This window comes from Epinephelus moara, chromosome 2, assembly GCF_006386435.1.
Source record: "Epinephelus moara isolate mb chromosome 2, YSFRI_EMoa_1.0, whole genome shotgun sequence".
Lineage (NCBI taxonomy): Eukaryota > Metazoa > Chordata > Actinopteri > Perciformes > Serranidae > Epinephelus > Epinephelus moara.
In genome coordinates, this window is record NC_065507.1 from 7337563 (window position 1) to 7359026 (window position 21464).

General features: G+C 42.2%; 1 protein-coding gene across 1 annotated transcript in view; it reads left to right on the forward strand.

The window, feature by feature from the left end:
- Nucleotides 1-21464, forward strand: part of pik3cb (phosphatidylinositol-4,5-bisphosphate 3-kinase, catalytic subunit beta) — a 72124-nt gene that overhangs the window by 40934 nt on the left and 9726 nt on the right. Inside the window, exons 5-17 of the mRNA XM_050056743.1 lie at nucleotides 2468-2697; nucleotides 6756-6935; nucleotides 9523-9690; nucleotides 13166-13255; nucleotides 13558-13812; nucleotides 13974-14070; nucleotides 14182-14312; nucleotides 15474-15524; nucleotides 16446-16634; nucleotides 18723-18844; nucleotides 19310-19453; nucleotides 19597-19696; nucleotides 20177-20373. Of these exons, the coding sequence (XP_049912700.1) occupies nucleotides 2468-2697; nucleotides 6756-6935; nucleotides 9523-9690; nucleotides 13166-13255; nucleotides 13558-13812; nucleotides 13974-14070; nucleotides 14182-14312; nucleotides 15474-15524; nucleotides 16446-16634; nucleotides 18723-18844; nucleotides 19310-19453; nucleotides 19597-19696; nucleotides 20177-20373 (1954 nt within the window). The remainder of the gene's footprint in view (nucleotides 1-2467; nucleotides 2698-6755; nucleotides 6936-9522; nucleotides 9691-13165; nucleotides 13256-13557; nucleotides 13813-13973; nucleotides 14071-14181; nucleotides 14313-15473; nucleotides 15525-16445; nucleotides 16635-18722; nucleotides 18845-19309; nucleotides 19454-19596; nucleotides 19697-20176; nucleotides 20374-21464) is intronic.

Sequence of the window (21464 nt, forward strand, 5' to 3'; positions counted from 1 at the left end):
TAATCTATTTCCATTTATTCTTTATTGTAAAATGTCAATTTTAAAAGAGCTCTTCACTTTAAACCAAGGGTGTCAAACTCATTTTACTTTATGGGCCACATACAGCCCAGTTTGATCTTAGATGGGCCGGATCCATCTAAGATCTAAGATCTAAGATCGTGGACATAGTACTGTAAGTTGTCATATTTCTCGTTCTCGTAACACATAGTTGCCTAAACCTGGCACCTCTTAGGGCGCATTCACACCAGGATAGTCTGGGAGACTCGGTTCAGTTGAGTGGGGATTGCCAAAAAATGTCACACCTTCATTTGGTTCAGTTCACTATCACAGGGCACTTTTTAAAGCGGACCAAACCGCCTGGACAACGTCACCCAGTTACAACAGCTGCTCGTTTGGGGGTGGTGTTGCCCGACACGACCACTGACCAGCAAGAAAAAAAAGCATGAGGAAGAAGAAAACCCGGCTCATCGATTGGCCACAAGCAACTGCAATATTTAGTCCTCTGACCATATATCAATAAGCACCTGCACCTCCTCACTACTTTTTTCTACCCAGAATGCACTGCGCTCTACGTCACTTCCTCTCTTTGGTTCACTACCTCTCTTTGGTCCGCTGGATAGTCTGTTTGCATTTCCAACTGTAAGCAAACCGCGCCAGGGTTCACTTTCAAGTGAACCAAGACCCCCAGTTTTGAAGCGGACCAGGGTTCCCTTGTTTGGTCCGCACCAGAGTTCGAATGAGCGTTCACACCACTCCAAAAGAACTGAACTATCCGTGGAAGCGGACCAGGGTTCGTTTAAAGCGGACCAGATAGCGCCAGTGTGAATGCATCCTCAGTCTGGTCATCTAGTGGGCTGAATTGGACCCTTTGGCGGGCCCATTCTGGTCCATGGGCCGTATGTTTGACACCCCTGCTTTAAACCATAAGTTTGCACACAGCTCACACCATCGACAAATTTTCAAAGTGCCTTTCCCCATGAAATAACTTGCAAGCCTGCCAACTCAACACATTGCACATTTTGCATCGTATGTATTTGATAAATTAATGTATTACTTGTGCAAATTAATGGATTATGTCCACGTAGGACGTAGGAAGTAAATCCTGAACAAGTACTCCCTTTATTTATATTTTATTCCCATAGTTTTTGTCAATTCTTCCTTGAATCTCACTAGAATTTTGCAACCTAATTCATGCATAAGAGGAAAAAAGACATTCTTGACACAAAAGATGTTAAGTTAGCCTTGTATATCAATATCATTTATCCCAGCAGTACAGAAGCTATTATCGTGGCATAAGTTGATCGATAGAAATATTTGTTGGTTCCATCTTTTGTGACCGTTTGTCTCTTTTTTGTCTCTAGACTGTTGGTCAAATTAAAAAAAGCAGTGTAATATATCTCCTCAGGCTGTGGGAAATTATAACGAGCATTTTTCACTTTGTCTGACATTTTAAAGACAAAGCGATTCATCGATTAATTAAGAAAATAATTGCAGGTTAATCAGTAATGAAAATGATTGTTTGTTGCAGCCCTACTTGCTTTTTTAATGTAGTCCCACTGTGACACACAGACACACACACAAACACACACATTCAGCCATGACTGAGATATCCAGGATTATGGAAGTCCTTAGCTCACAACAGACCTCCTCGGAGGAAGAAAGGCATAAGCGGGAGAGAAGGGGCTCTGAGTCTAATTGAAGGAGACTTAGACGATATTGATATTCTCCCCTCCTGGCTCCACTTTGGTCTGACATGATCTTTTAAAGGCTTTTGTCAGAGTAAAGTAGTGTTTTCAAAAGGAACCCCACAGGCACGTCTGGATAGTCCCCCACACACACACACTTGCACACACACACCTAAAGTCATGCAGAGCACAGTACCAAACTATTACACACTCACATGCCCAACCATGTTTTTTTCCTTTCCTCTCCAGAAATACAGTCACACGAAGCAGCTCGCACACTCACACAATGCAGCTAATGTGGTCCAGAGCCCTTCTTTGAATGCTGAGGGTCATATGAATGTTAAATGGCTTGAAATGTCAACATGTTGTTTTCATTACCAAGGGAGTATTGTGCAGGAGTCTTTTATAAAATAAGGAGACAAAAGCTCTACAGGGAGCCAAGAGATGAATATGATCAGACAAACAGTAGTTTATACCTCTGGGGATTTTTTAACATGTGAATATTTGAAGTCTCTGCTTTAATCCCACGAGAGAGTGCTGCTTGTAATTCCTTTTACACATTCAGCACCACAAGGTGCACATGTCTGGCATCAAGTGTTGCACAGGTGTTTGTGCATTTTTAATGTCCACTAAAGCCATTCAGTCATGTTACCCCGGAATATACAGCTTCCTACTTGACAGCTCTTTGAACTTCACAGGCTTCATGTTCCTGTAATGTAATCTGTCCACTGGTGTTAACTCCTAACATATCCTACTTTATATCCTTTCCGCACCACCACCAGGTCTCCATGAACTCGATGCCATAAATGACCAGGAGGTGAAGGACTTTCGCGGCAAGATGTTTCGTCTCAGTGAAGAGAGGATGCAGCGAGTCCAGATGATGACGTGCACAGAGTGGCTGCAGGCCTGCTTCTCCCCACAGCTGGAGCCCGCTGCAGGGACGGCCATCACCGATGGGGTCAACGACCGGCCGGCCGATCTGAAAGTCATCATCCACTTCGACCAGTCCCAGGTGAGAGTCTGTAGTCCAGCGCTGGACATGCTGAAAATGTTTAGCAGTGTATTTGTGGGTTTTTTTAAGGGCATAGATTAAGAGTCATCTTCAAAAACAAATAGACTTTTTGGTAATGTAAGGTGCAAACTACGCACAAAAAAACAGCCCTTGTCCGTAAACACGGTCACCAGCATTACAGCCCAGTGTATTGTGTCCACATAGTTTTTTTTATTACATTTTGTACCATAATTAATTCACCAGCTGGTAAAGGTTACAAAGTTACCATTGATGACTATTCAAACACAAACTCCATATTTGTTTTCAGTGAAACCAGTAGCGAGTACGTTAAGCCATTTCTTCCCCTTAAATTGTATCATTAATTTCTCCTTGATTCCATTCAAAGTGAAGTTCGCACAAATATCCTACATTAGAAAATCCTCCAAAACAAATTTTCATGGAACATTTTATTGAAGCTCAAGCTCCTTTTACACTGCCAGATTTTCTGCGAATGTTGGGCCATTTGGCCGGCAAGCTGCAAGCGTTTAGACACACAGAGCCGGATTGGCGAGTTGATCTGAGGTGCCCAATTTTCCGCCTCGTAGGGTAGTCACATTGGCGGAATCTTTTTGGTTTAAAAAGAACGAGGTGCCCGTCCGCCAAGGGAGGGGCTGTTGAAGACTTGTGGGAGGAGCTGTTGATGACGCCTCACGTGCGACCCACTGGCGGTGGATAAACAGGAAACAGCTGATATAGGAATGAGCAGCTAGTAGCAAGAGAGAAGCGCAAACCTGACAGACACTGTAAAGATGAGCAACTGGGGAGACAAGGAATTGCGCGCCCTCCTTGTCCTCGCAAATGAAGAGGCCATTAACCATCAGATGACGGGAACGGTGAAGGACGGACCGACTTATGAGAGAATCGCTGAAGGACTGACCAGCCGCGGCTTCCCTCCCACGTCACTGTTTACGTCACGTGCTGAGCTATACACTTTGTTACTTGCTCACGCCCCCCATTGCCCCGAAAAAGGCGCATTCTGTATAAACAAAAGTAGGCAGGCAACATTTTGCTGCACTCTCCGATTTTGTTTTTATACTGCCAATGCTGAAAGAAGACTGATTGGGCTTTCCTGCAAATTTGCACAATTCCTATTTAAAAAGGGCTTCAGTCTGATGATAATAATCTAGCTGCAAACTTGCCTCTCTTTTTAGTTGTAACAGCCTTTCAGGTTATCAGATCTACTGAGACTTTATAGCTGATTGAAATCATCATTATTTCCTCAACACATACACCCAGTCTTGGAGAGACATACAATGCAATTGACCCCAGAATGGGTACCATTTAAGGCAAGGCAAGGCAAGTTTATTTGTAGAGCACAATTCGTACACAAAGTAATTCAAAGTGCTTTACAGAACAAGAAAATGCATTAAAATCACAATACAAAATAAAAACATAAATAATCATTATAAAATGAACTTTAAAAGAGAAGAGTATGTAGTATGTAAGAGAATGTAGTGTACTGGCATCGCCATCTAAAAATGCACTGGTCTATTATGTTGGTACTACAGAGTATCAATTAACGTTAACACCATCAGCGCCAAATTCTAGTACCTAAAAGTGTATGTGGGTCTGGACACCGGGTTTAGACAAGAGGCGGGAGTCCCGTGAAGCACCCCAGAGCCTGGAGGTCAGCAACGATGCTCCGCAGAGTCACTGGGTTCATCTTCAGACTATAGGAAGAGCCCTGAAGCTGGGAAGCAGCCACTGAGCTCTGTGGTTGCTCTACTGACTTCTCAGCAAGCTAAAATTATTACTGCAGTGCCAATGTGCCGCGATAGGTTCAGCGTCTGGTCTTTTTTTTTTTTCTTTTCGACATTATTTTAGTAGCAGCTCAGTATATCACTGCTAGATAAGCAGACACACACACACACACACACACACACACACACACACACAGGCAGACAGAGACAGAAGATTAGCTTTATGTGCTTATAAAAGAGCAGAGGAGCAGACTTGCTTTTTAGTCGACTGCGTCACCCCCACAGCTTGTTCAAAAATTACATTATTGTTACGGAGAAGGTTAGGGTTAGTTTATTTTACAGAATAAAAGCACTGTTGGCAACTGGTGATGATTTACAGGTCCTGATATCAATATCAGTTCAACTGTGAACAGTACCCAACCCTAATCCTGCCTGTTTCAGACATGCAGGACGATTGCTTGACCTAGAAACTTGCCGAAGGCTCTTCCTGTGCTTTTAGGAGGAGACACAGGAGTGTTTCTCTCTTTTCAATTCTTGATTTTTACATGGATTGCAGTGATGATAGGAAGATCATTGAGTCCGAAACATTTTAATTTAATGGTACATGAATATAAGATATAAATATAGACCTTAGACCTTCTCTAAAGGCTCAGGGTTATTTAAGGTTATATCTGCTTGCCTAACAGAACATTGTACAAACACAATACACTCTTTAAAATGAATTAATTAGACATAATGGGTCCCTTTTATGTTTAATGATGTTAAGTTTTATCGTACGGTAAGTGGCACTCAGGAGGGATACTTCTTGGTAGAAAGCTGGCAGTTACTGAGAATGATGGCTAATTTATGTGTTTGTCTTTATTCATTTTAGTCATCATTTTTCCTAATGGAACTAGAGGAGACCAAAAACAAAAATCCACTGATGAGCCCATTAGCCGAACCCATAACATGCTGCCTGTACAACAACTCAGCATACATAATGAACTCAGAATAACAGTGTGACTTGCTGCACCACTACAGCACACAAAACCACCTTGTTTGAGTAGCAGAAGTAGCCATGTGACTCCACCAGCGCAGGCACATGCACTGGAGCTCAGCCCCTTTCCCTGCTCACAGTTGGCAGCTCCACAACAGTCGTGTGACTGGAGCCCAACTAGTGAGTCATGTGACAACACTAAGTGGGTCAAAACCATCAGCGAAATTATGCCATCCTCCCGGACACACGCACACATTAGCATGGCAGCTCAGGGGACCCGAGCGCTGATTAAAACGAACCTCACTTCTTTCTCTACGTCTCTGAACTCTCTGACTGTCTCCTGCCATCTGTCTTTGTCTTTCCCTTCGCTTCTGTTGTAGAAATAATGTTATCTAATTATGAAACAGATGGTCGTGTCCCTTCAGTCTTGTGTACATCAGCTTTGATCAACATCACATACACAAAGACGGGCCATCTGTGCCACTGCGCTCAGGTGGACACTGGCAGGAAGTCTTATTTGGGCGGTCAGACACAATAAGCCACATTATAGACAGGAAGTGCGCTGGTGTGGTTTATTGTTCTAAGGTGAATATGAGCAAGGTTCAGTGTGAGCCCTGCTTTTAGTGATGTAATTAAGATAATGTAATTCAATATTTAACTCCAGTCTACTTCTCTTAATCCCTCACTGCGTTAGCATCCAAATCTTATCAAACTTCAGCCTCTAAATAATGTCCAAAAAGTCACTAAGCCATTTTTTGTTGTTAATTATTAAAGGGTGACATTTTTATTGAACCTCCAGGAAATTATAATTCCATCATCAGGTATCAGGTCAGCACTGAGCTATAATTAGGATGAGCAGGGAGCCTCTGTGTGGCATATTAGAGCCGCTGTGGCAATGTGTGGAGGGCTCACATCACATGCATGTTCATGAATTTAGCTGCAGCGTGAGTTCATTCAGCCACGAACGCACACACATGTCCAAGGGAACACTTGTGTATGAACTCAGTGACCGTCTCTTTGCACAGAGTGTGAGTGATCTGTCTGTACGGGACTGTATGTTCAACCCTGTCTGCTCATATGCACCAATCTACCTCCTTTCTTTTTCTGTACTTATCTTATCATATCTATAAACAGCTGTGCATGGCTGTATGTAAAAAGCAATGGAGATCATGTTTTACTATCTTACATGATCCAAGGCCTCCAGCAGGTCTTTTTTTGACATCCTGCAGACCAGATTTGACCAAAAGCACACACAAATGTTATTTCACAAGGGTTACAGTTTGAGCCTCGAGCACTAGCAGTCATTCTCTTTGTCTCTGTTCACTCCCTCCCTTGTCTTGCAGGACTCAGCCAGTCTGAAGGTGCCATCATCCTGCACCCCCTCTGAGCTGATGGAGCTGGCTTTAAAGAAGTGGCTGACCACCCATGGGCCTGAGGAGGAGGCATGGCGGGGTCAGTACATCCTGAGGGTCAGTCACTGTCTGGAGTTTCTCTGCGGGGACCAGCCCCTGATTCAGTACAAGGTGAGTGGCTACACAGTCAGTTGTCTGTCCGTGACACAAATCCTGATTTGTACGTGTCACTTGTTGTGTCAATATCATGTCAAGAAACAGCAGACATGGTCCTCATAAAAAGCAATGAGGTTTTTTTTTATTGTTTTATTCTAAATATCCACAGCCTGGTTATCACAGCTGCTGTAGTTCTGAGGAAGTCATGTATTGTTATATTAGTGTGACGATTGCAGCACAAAGCCTGTTTTATGATTCCAGGAAGAGGCGCCGTCAGCTCTGACTGGAAGAACAAAAGTTTAGATATAAATTGAAATGAACAGGCTGATGGCTCAATAATATTTTTGGAGCACTGCAGATGATGGACTGTGTGTTAACAGTTGTGTAACTTGTTCTCAACTGTTTAGAAAAGACTCAGGCAACCAAACTTTACGTCTGCATCAGGCACTTAAAGAATTCCTCAGCCCACTCATGCCAAATGCTGGCACATAACTTTTTCATTAACTCGCTGTACATGGAGCAACAAAACTTCGTAAAGTCATTCACTTTTGTATGCAGCATATTAAACATATAAGTTATCTGTCCAGTTTCAGTTGTGATAGAAAGAGCTGTTATTTACTGTTGAGAGGAGGATATCGCACAAAGAAGGCACCGAGCACAAAAAGCAGCAAGATTACAATTTTCTGCAGGAAGCACTGGTGATGAATGGGTCAGAGGAGGTAAAGCATACATTAGCATGCTGGAAAGAGTGTTGTAAACAGAGATATGTAAATCAAGTTGCATAGACAGGTTAACATTAGCATACAAACAAAAGGAAGACGTTTAATGGCAACAGCCATAGGGACAAATGCTGAGATTCTGATTAGGAGAGAATAAATGATTGGCAGCAGAATGATATATTTGAGAGTTGGTGCATTTCTTACAGGAATACTTCACCCCCTGCTATATGTATATCAATTACTCACCCGTGTTACCATGAATTTGTGAAGAAAAGTTTGTTTTTTGAACAAAGAATCCAAAAATGGAGACAATTCTTGATGAATTGAATTAAAAGGGGAACATTTTTGAACAACAGCAAAGCTATATCAAAACATATGTATACAAACCTTCACATAACATGTTTATAGGGTGGCTGCAGGTCCTTATAAAGTCTCAAAATGTCTTAAATTCTGATTGAATGGGTCTTAAAACAAAAAAAATTCACATCACTGATACAATTTTTGGTTTTGGTGCTGTGGGAAACACTATTTGACTTCGACACAACACCTGTACGTGCGCAATGCCCCTATTTTTGCCCCCTTTATGCACTTAGATCACGTAATGAGTATGTGTCATTAAACTAGGACCTTGCAGGCTATGAAAAATGGGAAAATGCAAGTGAAAGGAGAAAAAGATTAAAAGAATAACAACTATTACTCATGGCGATTAAAGCCAGTGCCCGGAAATATTTACGAAGCAAACTGAACCATATGTCATGTTTTCGCTTTTGGTGTGTATTTCCATCACAAGTTTAGTCTTAAATCTCATTTAAAGTGGTATTAAAAAGGTCTTAAAAAGTCTTAACTTGTTTATAGTCTCAAGTCTCATTTGTCAATTTGTATGCTCAGTACTTTCCAAACAGACAGCCCTTTTCTGAATGGGAACTGAACAGAAAGTAAAAGGTATCTATGCTCTCTTCCAAGCCAGACTCCATTGACAAAAACAGTAATTTTACTCCACTGAGCACAGGAGCTGCTGGTCTACCACTGCCTTGATCAGAAGTTAGTTTGTGTTGTCATGTGACTTCGGTGAATCCAAACTAACGCTTTAAAGCACCAAAGTCACACAATAAGACAAATAAACTAACTGATCGAGGCAGCAGTAGACCAGCAAGCTCTAGGGTTTGAAGCAGTAAAATTACTGTTTTTGTCCATGGAGTCTGGCGTTAAAGAGAGCATAGATTAAATATTACCTTATCTTCACTTCCCTGTCGGACAGGGCCGTCTGTTTGGGAAGTACCTAGCATACCTCTGTGAAGTCCAGGACGCCTTTATTATCAGACAAGTTGTCATGAAAACACCTTGACAGTGTATTTGTCTGTTGATTTAATAGGCTAAATAGGGTTATGAGTCAAGCTAAACAAATGTTGTGTAGGACAATCGTAGCATTGAGGCTGTGTTTTGCAGCCAAAGTGTGTTTGTATCTGACATTCAGCTAGCTTAATTTGGTTACATGTCTTTTTTGTTTGTGTGTTTTTACCATAAGATTTGAATCAACTACAAGACCAAAGTGTTTGAAAAGGGATGGGTTCTTGTCTGTGTGCACCCTTGCATGTTAATTTGAAGTCTGCTGACAAGCTGTGCATAAATTACACTTGTTATGGCTTGTTAACTTCTCTGCCCTAGAAGTACTTCAGCTGATTCTTTCTGTGAAACAACCTTTATTTCTAATACAGCAATGCCTCTGCACACTTGACTGTGAATGTTTGTGCCTCACACTGTAGTAAACAACATGAAAGTTCAACTTTAACACACAGCACAACCTTAAAACAGATCTAGGTTTTTTTGTTTTAACTTAAATTTGCACATACTTAAAAATATGTCCTGTCCGGTGTTGTTTGCAGTACATCCGCACGTGCATGCAATCCAAGGAGCCTCCGCACCTCACCCTGGTCCACACCAGCACCGTCAAGAGCTTGTTTGACAAGGAGATCTCGACCATCGGAGCTGTGGTTTCCCGCAAGTCCTCCAACCCACCTTTACCACTACCTCCCAAGAGAAGGGTTCCCACGGTTAGTCCGGTTATGTATGAATGACTGTACTTCTCACTTCTGTGGTGTGGTGATTTTTTTCGGTCTATTCAACATCTGCGGATGATTTCAGAGAAACAGAATTCTTTATGGGGTAAAGTGAAGTCAGACGAATGATGTCATTTCTGCTTGATTTTTTTAAGGTGCTGTATGTAAGTTGAATTTGATTGGTGATTTTCTGACTTCATTAGGACTAAAACTGAGGCTGTGATTCACACATGCAAATATTGTCATGCACTCTAGATAACAATCACTTAATATCCGCCAGCACTTACTGAGTAATGTCCTTGTTTCACCAAAATAGTAAAAGCCCCACAGATGATTGATTCACCTGCGCTGAGCGAGGCAGGTGTGGAGGTTTACCAAGTAAACATGTACTTGGCAGCTGTCGCCTGTCTTTTTATGATGCAGTGTTCCTGAGTGCGTCGGAGCAAGCCTGCACTCACTGCCCTGCCAGCGTTCGCCACGTTGTCAGACAACATCGCTGGCTTCTGGCTGCTGCTGCCAGGTGCACAGTGACATCACTCCTCGATGTGTGCATCCACATTTTAAATGTCAGGTTGAATTTAATTGGCCTTCGTTAGCGAGTCTCCTGGGGGTTTTAATTGCCTGATGCCACGCTGACTGCTGAGGCCTGCTGGTGTGTGTGGTTTGGGGAGTCTGTAAATATCACAGATGTGAATCATTATGAAACTTAATATATCACATATAATCATAACTTTAGTAAAACAGTTGTTTCCTAACTTAGTGCTCACACCCGATGATTGAACGCTGTTGTTAGTTTACAGTAAAAACAGCTGCCAGTTTCACTTCACTTCCACATTTTCTTGATGAGTACATTTATACTGACTGGACAGTATGACTCAAGGAATTACAAAGTGTCACAATCATTGTGTATCATGGTTTATGATAATTGTAGGACTACTGAGAAAAAAAAAAAAGATAAATATATATAGTTTAATACAGTCACGGTCATACTTGTGTTTGGCCATGTTGTTGAGCTAGTTTGCTGTCTCTGTCAAGTAGCTGTCTGTAATTTACACACATTTACAACAGGAAATTACACTTTAAAATAAAAGCTCTGTGCCGGAAATTCACTCTACTTCATAATAAAGTGTGTTTTTTACAAACTTGACACATTCGCAAATCACTTGTGGTCTATACAAAAGTGACTTGTGACCCACCAGTTTGGAGCCACTGCCCCTCAGAGCTCTGGATAAATGAAAATTATGGACAGATGAGGAGTTAGGGCTGACACTAATAACTATTTTTATTTTATTAATCAGTCCGTTAGTCTTTAAAACGTCCAAAAATCACAGAAGAATCCAACTTCATGCCCTTAATTGTCTTGTTTTGTCGGACGAAACTCAGAGATATTCAATACTACCCCCGACAACTAACATTTTTTAAAAATTTAATTTATTTATTATTTTTCACCTTTATGTGACAGTCAGGGTACAGGGTGCCCCCATTTTCTGATGTGCTTGACCTAACCATTAATCATCATCAAAATTGTTGCCAAATATTTTCTTTCGAAGGACTAACTCGGCTTTCGCTTTCTGTAACCTTAGATTCTATAAAATAATGCATGCAGCTACCATGACGTCACCCATTGTTTTGTGGATATCTGTTCTGAAGCCTTGGGTTTTGCATTTTGGATGTCGCCATCTTGGATTTTTGGAGCCAGAAGTGACCATATTTGGACGAAAGGGTGGAGCTAATCCTGATGCTAGCTGCTAGCTTGGTTAGCAGTGTGTATTTACAGCCTATGGTAACCTGTGATAATGCTAATGCTAATTTTTCTAGCAAAAAAAACAGGCTTAAAACCACCTTTTAGCCGTTAATCGACAGGACAGACAAGTATGAAAGGGGGGAGAGAGGGGGAGTGACATGCAGGAAATGGCCACAGGCTGGAGTTGAACCCCGGCCCCTGCGGCAACAACCTTGTACATGGGGCGCCTGCTCTATCCACTAAGCCACCGACTCCCCAAAACAACACGTACTTACCGGAAAACTTACATCAGACTCCTTAGAGAGTCTTTTTGTTACAATTTACTGTGATGACCTGAACCACGCACTAAAATAGAGACAGCTACAGCGACGCCTACACCCTGTGAATCTGAGTTTACGTCATGGTTATGTTACCTAACCAACTTTGTCACCACCTTTCAGCCCCAGTGGTTGCGGCCTTTTGTGTAACCCCTCTTGCTCAGTTTTGTTCTCATCAACACAGAAATGTTTGAAATACACATTTTTCTTTCCACATCACACTAAAAATCTATTATTGAAGCCTCCATCACCTCCTAACTCTGAGTGCTGTAACACCACCCTGCCTTCTCTGGTGATTATCTTCTGTTTACAGCTCACGTGCCAAAGTATCAACTGGAATTAAAAAGCAAGATCGTGCTTAACCACTTCTGGTATCCCTGTAGATGTAGACTTCCTAGTGATCTTAGAATAGATTAGAAATTTTACAGATAACTTTTTAAAGCCATCTGGGCCTTGCTCTCCAGCTTTCCCTTCTGTTTCTGAGCTTCTCGGATGGTTTTGTTCCAAGATCTATGTTTAGACACAAAGATGAAAGAGCCTCTGCTGTTTGGATTCCTGCTACACAGAATGGATTGCTTAAGGAGACCAGAGCCACAGATGCTGTTCTTGATTTAAAATCGCTCATTTTAAAGTATCTTGTCTTTTGATTTGTCAATTATTTGGAAGTTTTGGCTGTCTGGACTTAACTGTGTATGTCTAATGATGGATTTATCTGTTATTTAGTTAAGCACTTTGCTTTAAGTGCTGTACAAATAAAGTGTGAAGCAGTGCAATGCAATGGAGGCAGATTGGAGGACACAGAAGCCGACAGAGATTCTGGTCAGACTGTAATAAACCTACCATGTAAATGTGGCTCTCTGTGACAGGAAGTGAGATTTATTTTCAGGAAAGGAACTTGTTATTGGATGCTGCTGTACTGTAAGAAACTTGACTTGACTGTTGGTCTGAAAAAGCAAGAGAAGAGAACATAAGGACGGGGTGTTTGTGTGAGGAGACAGTACGTGGAGTTCTGCCTGTAATAGTAGGGGCAAACACAAATGTAGTCTCTTATCTGACGAGAGGCAAATTACACACACCGTCACGCTCACACAAACATTGAAACACATCAACACACGTATCCACACACAACGGCAGAGGCAGCAAACAGCAGGAAGTGTGCTAGTTAGTCATGTTCATAGACTCTAGGTGTCATGTGATGCTGTTTTTCCTGCTGACTGCTGACCCTCGCAAATCCACTTGGCTTGACATCAGAATGACCTGCCTGACCTCCCACATTGTTTTTAATGTGCGTGTGCAGGGAATCGATGGGTGTGAAGAAGTGCTGTGTAGGAGTACATATTTTTGCAGTACATTATGCTAATACTGCACACTCATAGCAAGTCTTTCTCTTCTCACCTTCCCTCTGCAGCAAGTACAGACGTGTGTGTGGGACGTGTCTATCCCGTTTAAGATAGTCCTGGTGAATGGCAGCAAGGTGAACGCAGAGGAGACTGCCAAGGTAAACTCTTGTCATTTGTATTCCTGTTAATATGTCACTGCACACACAAAGCCTGCCAGGACAGATGTGCAATGTCAGTTTCACAGTTTCACATTGACAGAAGTTACACACACCTGAAACTAATGTCACCTGGGTCATGAGAGGGTTTTATCGCATGTTGTGACTCTTTTCATGAGGCTGAGACCCAAAGTGAGTTGGATTGGACAAAAGGTTAAAGCAGGCTAGCTTGTAAATGAATATTAAGTTTAATGCAAGATGTAAAATGATGCTATACACTCACTGCTCCCCTCCCGCCCACCCAGGTCCAGGTGAGGGCCGGACTCTTCCACGGCACGGAGCTCCTGTGCAAGCCAGCGGTGAGCAGCGAAAGTTGCGGACGCTCAGACCACACGTGGAAGGACAGCACGCTGGAGTTTGACATCTCCGTCTGCGACCTGCCGCGCATGACCCGCCTCTGCTTTGCCATCTACGCCGTCATGGATAAGGTCAAGAAGCAGAAGTCCACCAAAAATGCTCACATAAACAAGTACCAGACCATCCGCAAAGCAGGGAAAGTGGTAAGAAACAGGCTCATACGTACGCTGTCAGCAGTTTGCAGTGGATCAGATAAAGGCCTAAAAAGTAATAAAAGCTTCCTCAGTGTCCACACATGTGCACCATCTTCATTACATCATTGACTAGTGATCAATTTCACGTTTTTTCTCTCTGTGTGGTCCAGCACTACCCTATAGCTTGGGTCAACACCATGGTGTTTGACTACAAAGGCCAGCTGAAGACCGGAGACATCATCCTGCACTGCTGGTCTTCCTTTCCTGGTAATCTATTATATCTACTACTATAATTGAACCTGGGTTACATGAACAGTTGCCATCATTCAGTAAATGTGTGTCATTTCATAGAAGTCTCTGTGTGTCTCTCTCATCCAGATGAACTTGAAGAGATGCTGAACCCCATAGGAACCATTCAGACCAACCCCTACACTGAGAACGCTACAGCGCTGCACATCCACTTCCCAGACTACTCGTCACACCCGATCATCTTCCCTCCCTTTGACAAGGTCAGACAGCTGTCAGTTGTACCATAGAAACGTACATTTTTGCCAGCGTTTGGATCACAGACTGTAGACAATAATGGTCATAGCCACTTTGACGTCAACCATTGGTGCGTGGACACGCGTTTAGCATTTTGCCCTCACCATCTTGGATTTTCGGAGCGAGAGGTGACCATACTTGGACAAGATGGTGGCACTAACCCTAACGCTATGTGCTAGCTCAGTTAGCATGGTGCATTTACAAGTCTATGGTTAGCTGACATATGCTAATGCTAATTTTTGCGAGTTAAAAACAGGCTTAAACCATTAAAAGTGAATTTTACTTACCCCAAAAAACGGAACATTGGGCACCTTAAAGGGTCTTTTAGTACAATCAAATGCTGAACAAGACTTTTGTAGTTGACCTAAATGTTACAGTCAACTTTCATGAACTGAAAACAACACTGGAATCCTACTTGTACTCTATGAATCTGAGGTCACGCCATGGTTACATTACCCAACCAATGTTGTCACCGTGGTTGCAACTTATCAACGGACAGCACTTACTTGTCACCCAAAGTAGCTATGGGTGCTAGCTTTAATTGTAAGCCTTAATCACATTTAATAGGGGAGCTATATAAAAATGCACCCCCGCGTAAAGTTGTCATATATGTTGAAATTAGCCAGAAAGACCAAAGTGTTTTTTGTACCAGGCTGTAAACATGTTTATTTCTGCTGTAAAGTTGGGTATTTTAACATGGGGGTCTAAAGGGATTGACTGGCTTCTGGAGCCAGCCTCAAGTGGCCATTTGAGGAACTGCAGTTTGGCACCTCTGCTCCATTTTTCAGCCCCGGAGGTTGCCGCTTGATTTGGATGTACTGACAAGCTTAAATATGATTCATTTCTGCCGTCATACACTCAAACATGTCAAGGCTGCTATGATTGTGCCACACTCAGACTATGTCTGGACTCACACAATCGAAAGAGACCTCTGTGGCCTCTTTTTAAAGAATAGACTGCAGTTGAATTTGTCACGGCAGCGCCTTAGTGCTCTTCATAATGGTACGTAGTGATTATGATGAAGTGGTGGCTGTTAGCATGAGAGGATCAGGACGTGCTCGGCCTGCCTGATGCGCTCTATCAGTGTGTGCGTTCACTCATACGGTGCTCACTTACGTTTTTTGCAGATACTGGAAAAAGCTGCAGAGATCGCCAGAGCAAGTGACTGTGCACCCATGGTGAGTTCATGTACAGTGGGATGTAATTACGTGGACGTGCCTATTTGTGTGCATTCAGAATAAATACAATGGCCGACCAGGTGAAAAGAAAGTGACACATTTGTGTTATGTGGCGTGCAACAAATGCTGCATCATTTCTGTCTCTCCCCCTCTCACACACACACACACACACACACACTCTCTCAACAGACACACACAGTCGGTATAGTATAATCTCAGACTGCTAGTTTCCTTGGAAACCCATTGTTATCACTTTGGCAGGGTGTAGCTGCAAAAATATTTCAATCCCCTTCAAAACTCAAGTCTCTAATCAGATTACTTGTACGTTTTCCTGTCTTACCGCCCCTCGACTAAAAACCCACTCCTGGGCGTGTTACAGCCGGTTACATAACCCTGTGTTATGTAGAGGGCAAGCCTGAACGCACTCCTTTAGTGTAAGGTGTGTGTGTGACACTATGGATCAGCACCGACCACAGCCTCGTGTTAATTTTTTTTTTACTGTGTGTCAGTTTGTTCATCAGTTTATAAATACACACGGCCCCTCTGATATTATTCTTCTGTTATCAAAATTAAATCTGCCATCTCTTTTATTTAAGCATATCATTACTCAGTTTGAGTTGGCTGTTGCATTGTGTCAACTTTTAAATCAGACAGCATAAAGCTTTCTTTAATCAGAGACAATGTTAGTCCTTGGTTTCATGGTATAGATGAGTTGTATTCAAGGCAGCTGATGTACAAACTGCAGGATGCTTTGATACATGTCTGCCATCTTGTGGCTCTTTACAGTCACTGCTGCTTATTTCCATTTGCGTCCTGGCTCCTCTTCCAATTTTCCTTCATCATCCTCTCACACTTTCTCTTCTTCACCTCATTCATCCTCTCCCCCACCAACCATTCTTCCCTCCTCATTATCTCTCTCAGGGTCGTGGGGGTAAAAAGTTCCACATAGAGCTGAAGGAGATCATGGAGCGTGACCCACTGTCTCAGCTGTGTGAAAACGAGAAGGATTTGATCTGGACACTACGCTACGACTGCAGAGAGAATTTCCCTCAGTCGCTGCCCAAGCTGCTACTCTCCGTCAAGTGGAGCAAACATGAGGACATGGCCCAGGTGAGCCAGCGTGTCCACTGTCCATGCATTTAATGGGACGAAGTCAGTACTTTTCAGTGTAAAATGCATCAATGAAAGTAGTCAGAGAAAGCAGTTTCATAGTTTTTAACATTTTTACAAGCTAAAAACACACCCTTGGCTCACAGCTGTGTACTTTGGATCTGAGTGACATTATCTGTATGAGGACAGAGCTCATGAGTTTATAGTTTAGTCACTTCACTCCATGCAAATTTGAGCTTTTATGTCAAAAATGATTGTAATGGATTAATTTTAGAAGACAAACGTTCTATTTTGATACTGTTCTGTAGTCTAGCCTGGACATAAAAGTCCACGTACTATTAACCTAACATGTACCCGTCTCAGCTCTAAATATTGTTTTTGGTTTGGACTGCATTTTTTGCAAAAAATGCTGCCATTATTTTATTCAATGTTACCAGTGATGGTTATACTGTACATCCATCTTTGAGAACGGAATAGTTCCATTGCATTTAAACATCTGAAACTGACAAAAAACTTGCCTCACTATCAAATTTTACTTAATCAGCCTTTGAATAAATAATATTTCAAATATTGTTCAGAACCAAAATCAACTTTCTTCACATGAATTTGCACACCTTTTTTATGACTTAAGTTTATAGAAGTTTTAATTTTTCAACGACACCAAACCACCTCAACAGGTAAAAAAAATAATTAAAAAACACTAGGCAGAAAAGAAATAATAAATAAAATAAGTTAGGATTGACTTATAGAAAAAATAGAAGCAAATAAACTTCTTTTTTTTTTTTTTTTTTTAAGATATTTTTTGGGGCATTTTGCGTTTAATCGATAGGACAGTCAAGCATGAAAGTAGGAGAGAGAGAGGGGGGGTGACATGCAGCAAAGGGCCACAGGCTGGAGTCGAACCTGGGCTGCGGCAACAGCCTTGTACATGGGGCGCCTGCTCTTCCCACTAACCCACCGACGCCCCAGAAGCAAATAAACCTTAATGATGAAAAAACAATAAACTGAGGTAAATCAAAATAACAGTATTAACATGACATCTAAGTAAACTTTTCGGAGTCCAACCATACATTTTAAATGTCCACTCACAGTCAAAATAGTGTCCATGTTATAGTGTCCCTATAAATATTTCCTCTGGCTGCGCCATCACCACATCCACCCTCCTGCGCTCACTACAATCCAAACAAGAGCTGTGCGCACTACCGACATGTCTCTCTATGTTTACAACTACACATAACATATCAATATACGCACACCATGTATGTTATGAGCCCGGTACTTAGCAAACTCAAAATCACTCCCCCTATACTCAGACAAGTGTGTTCACTGCCCCCCCTGTAGTGAGTGGAACCTTAGAAAGATTCCCCATTTATTGTTATATTTTTCTACCTCATTTATTAGACTATAGGATATTCTCTCAGAAGCTCCACCTTGCCCATTTCTGAGATCCATTCTTAAAATAATAGGCCTTCTACAGCTTTCCACTTTCTCATTATCATCTGTTTACCAATCATAATACTTGTCTGAATCCAGTTTGCTGGGGGTTTTATAATGTGGTGAACGGGTGTAGGATTTCCAAGTATGTATACACCAGGACAAAACTCATAATCCACCCCTGTGACTCTAGTCCATGTGCACACCATTTTAAAGCTATATACAGCTAATGTAGACTCAGTAATAAACCACCTGATCTCTGTAAACACTGTGTAGTTACATCACACTTGTGTGTTATGTTTGGAGAGACACTGCTGCTGCCTGCAGACGGTGCTGTGTTTAAAAAGCAGAGTGTGGTCAATCACAGCTCGCATGACACAAACACCTGTGACAGTGCGTTTACTTGGGAGCAGCTGCCTCAGTGCGCCATAAGAGGCCATTTAAACATTGTCTAAAAGTGTTGATTTCACTCCTTAACAACAGAGAAGAAACTGTGATCACAGTTATTATACTACTAATTTATTGTGCAGCCATGTGGCTTATCAAACTTTTACAATAAATGTTCTATTCAATGAGCTCCACAAGGACGGTTTATGTATGTACGACTGATTAAACGTCTGTGTATTAGTTTCTGATCATTTATGTGTGTCTCAGCTCCAGGCACTGCTTCAAATTTGGCCCAAACTGAGTCCCAGAGATGCTCTGGAGCTTCTGGACTTCAACTACCCTGACCAGTATGTCAGAGAATATGCTGTGGGCTGTCTGCGTGATATGAGGTAAACATATATCCACCCACATGTATATTTTAATATAATAAACTGGCCTTCTCTGTTTTTCTTTGCCTCATATTCAAGCTCTTACATTCATATATCATTCAGTGTATAGCTCCAGATATCAAAGGCCAACCATGTATCTGGTGCATGGTTGTGACAAGGATCAAAACAAACACAATACCGAGACTTACAGATTAACTTTCTTATTTAATGTGGGCAAAATAAACAGAAACGAAAGAGTGAAGCTGGTGATGGCTTTATAGGTGAAACACATCCATTTCTGTTTGTTTTGCCCACATTAAAAAAGAAAAGTTATCTGTGAGAGCTGCTGTTCTGTTCACTTTGTTATATTTCCTTGCCGTTTTATATTATTATAAATTACTATATGCATGAATTACTGTCAGCTGATAATGCTCTCAGTAAACCTCCTCTGACACTTCTCTCTCTGTCTCTCTGTCCTCTCACCAGTGATGAGGAGCTGTCTCAGTACTTGCTTCAGTTGGTGCAAGTGTTGCGTTATGAACCCTACTACGACTGCGCCCTCACCCACTTCCTGCTGGAGCGTGCCCAGGGGAACCGCAAGATAGGACACTTCCTCTTCTGGCACCTACGGTGTGTACAGACATGTGTGCAGATGTTGTGTTGCACATGAGAAAGAAAGGGAAAGAGACTGTGTGTTTGTTCAAGAAGGGCTACAGTTGCGTCAGGAGAGGTTTCTCTTCTTCTGACTGTGGCTGCTCTGCTGCCCTCTACAGGTCAGAGATCCATATGCCGGCTGTCTCAGTCCAGTTCGCCCTCATCCTGGAGGCCTACTGTAGAGGCAGCATCCCTCATATTGAGGTGCTAAAGAAACAGGTAGGTCCCACACACACACACACACACACACACACACACACAATATAGTTATTTTATTTCTTGTTTCTGCACACACACACTTTCACAGTTTGTTTTGCCTCTAGAGGTCATGTCCCATCCTCAGCTCCATAGCGATGCTTCACACTTGACTCTACAATGCCTTAGTCAAGCACTAGAATAGCTATGGTCCATTGTCAACCTCGGCAGGACTACATTCATGGTATTTTTAGCCCGTTGCAGTGACAGCAGCGTTACCCTTTTGTCCTTTAGCCTTTGTCCTCTACACTGTTGATTCTGACAGTCACTCCGGTGGACACTTCCTCCTACTTCCTCATCAGCCGTCATTTATCTAGCCACCTTCCTGTTCGGAAGAGCATGCACAATGCTGACATAGTCTGCTAAAGGAGAATGAGCTCAGTTTTCTCTAACGTGGGTTCTTACATTCACTGCTGTTATGTGAAATGTTCAATCTTTACCCAGGTGGAGGCCCTGAGTAAGCTAAAGTCAGTGAACGAGCTAATCAAGCTGGGAACCATCAAGAACGCTCGGAGTAAGACCAAGGAGGCGATGCTGACCAAGGAGGCCATGATGACCTGCCTGAGGCAGAGTGGCTACTCAGAGACTTTGTCGGACCTGCACTCCCCTCTGAACCCCAGTGTCCTGCTGTCGGGCATCAAGTAAGACAATACTGTTCTGATCAGACGTCTGAGGCCACATCCACACTGAAATGTTTACATTTGAATGCAGTGATTTAAAACAAAAACAATCTTTGTACAAACTGGCATTTAGAGATAATCCGTGTCCATACTAACTCGTCTGAAAATGCATATCAGATGACCATTCATGTACACTGGGCATGTGCATGCTGGTGTAAACAGGAAGTAGATTGTCTGCTCTGCATTTGTTGCTTGAATACAAAAAATACTACAGAGATGGTGAAAAGTGAGGCCAGAGATTTCTTTGCTTGGGCCGACGATGAGGTGGAACTGTTAATGAAAGCAACACATGACTATAAGGTGGTCAAGGTGTTGGAAAAATAAATAGGGAGTTGTTGTAAAGCAAAGATGCAGACAATTGAAAGCAATACAGGGTGCAGCATCACTGGAGGAAGCCATGACGATAGGGAAGGAGAAGTACCCACGCAAGAAGGTTGAAATCTTAAAAGGTAACGTTATGTAGACCTAGCGATAATAATTTGTCTTGACACGCTGTGATTGACAAGACCCAGACGGGAAGCGAATGAGGATTTATTGTTTTCAAAAGTCTTTGTTTTTGCCCATCCAGACTAAAATGCAACCCCAGAGTTTTCACTCTGTCATCGACTACATCTTCTTCCACTATTTATTTTTAAAGCCTTACATGGCCTGCCATCCTTTCCAACATTAGATCTCTCAGATCCTCAGACCAGTTGCTCCTGGCAGTCCCACGTTCAAGACTAAGGGGGACAGGCGTTCGCAGTAGTCGCCCCAAAGCTTTGGAACAGCTTACCCTTTTCAATTAAGTGCTCCTCCTCTGTAGACACGTTTAAATCTAAACTGAAGACCTACATGTTTTCTAAGGCCTGTGATTTCTCTCTTATATTTTATTTTCCAGTCTTACTATTTTGTGCTTCATGTTCTTTTTTACTCATTTATTTGTGCATGTTTTGGGGGTTGTTATGTCATTTCTCTTATATTTTGCTGTAAACGTGTTATTTTATTTTACTGCACAGCACTTTGGTCAACTCTGGTTGTTTTTAAACGTGCTTTACAAATAAGTGTGATTTCAT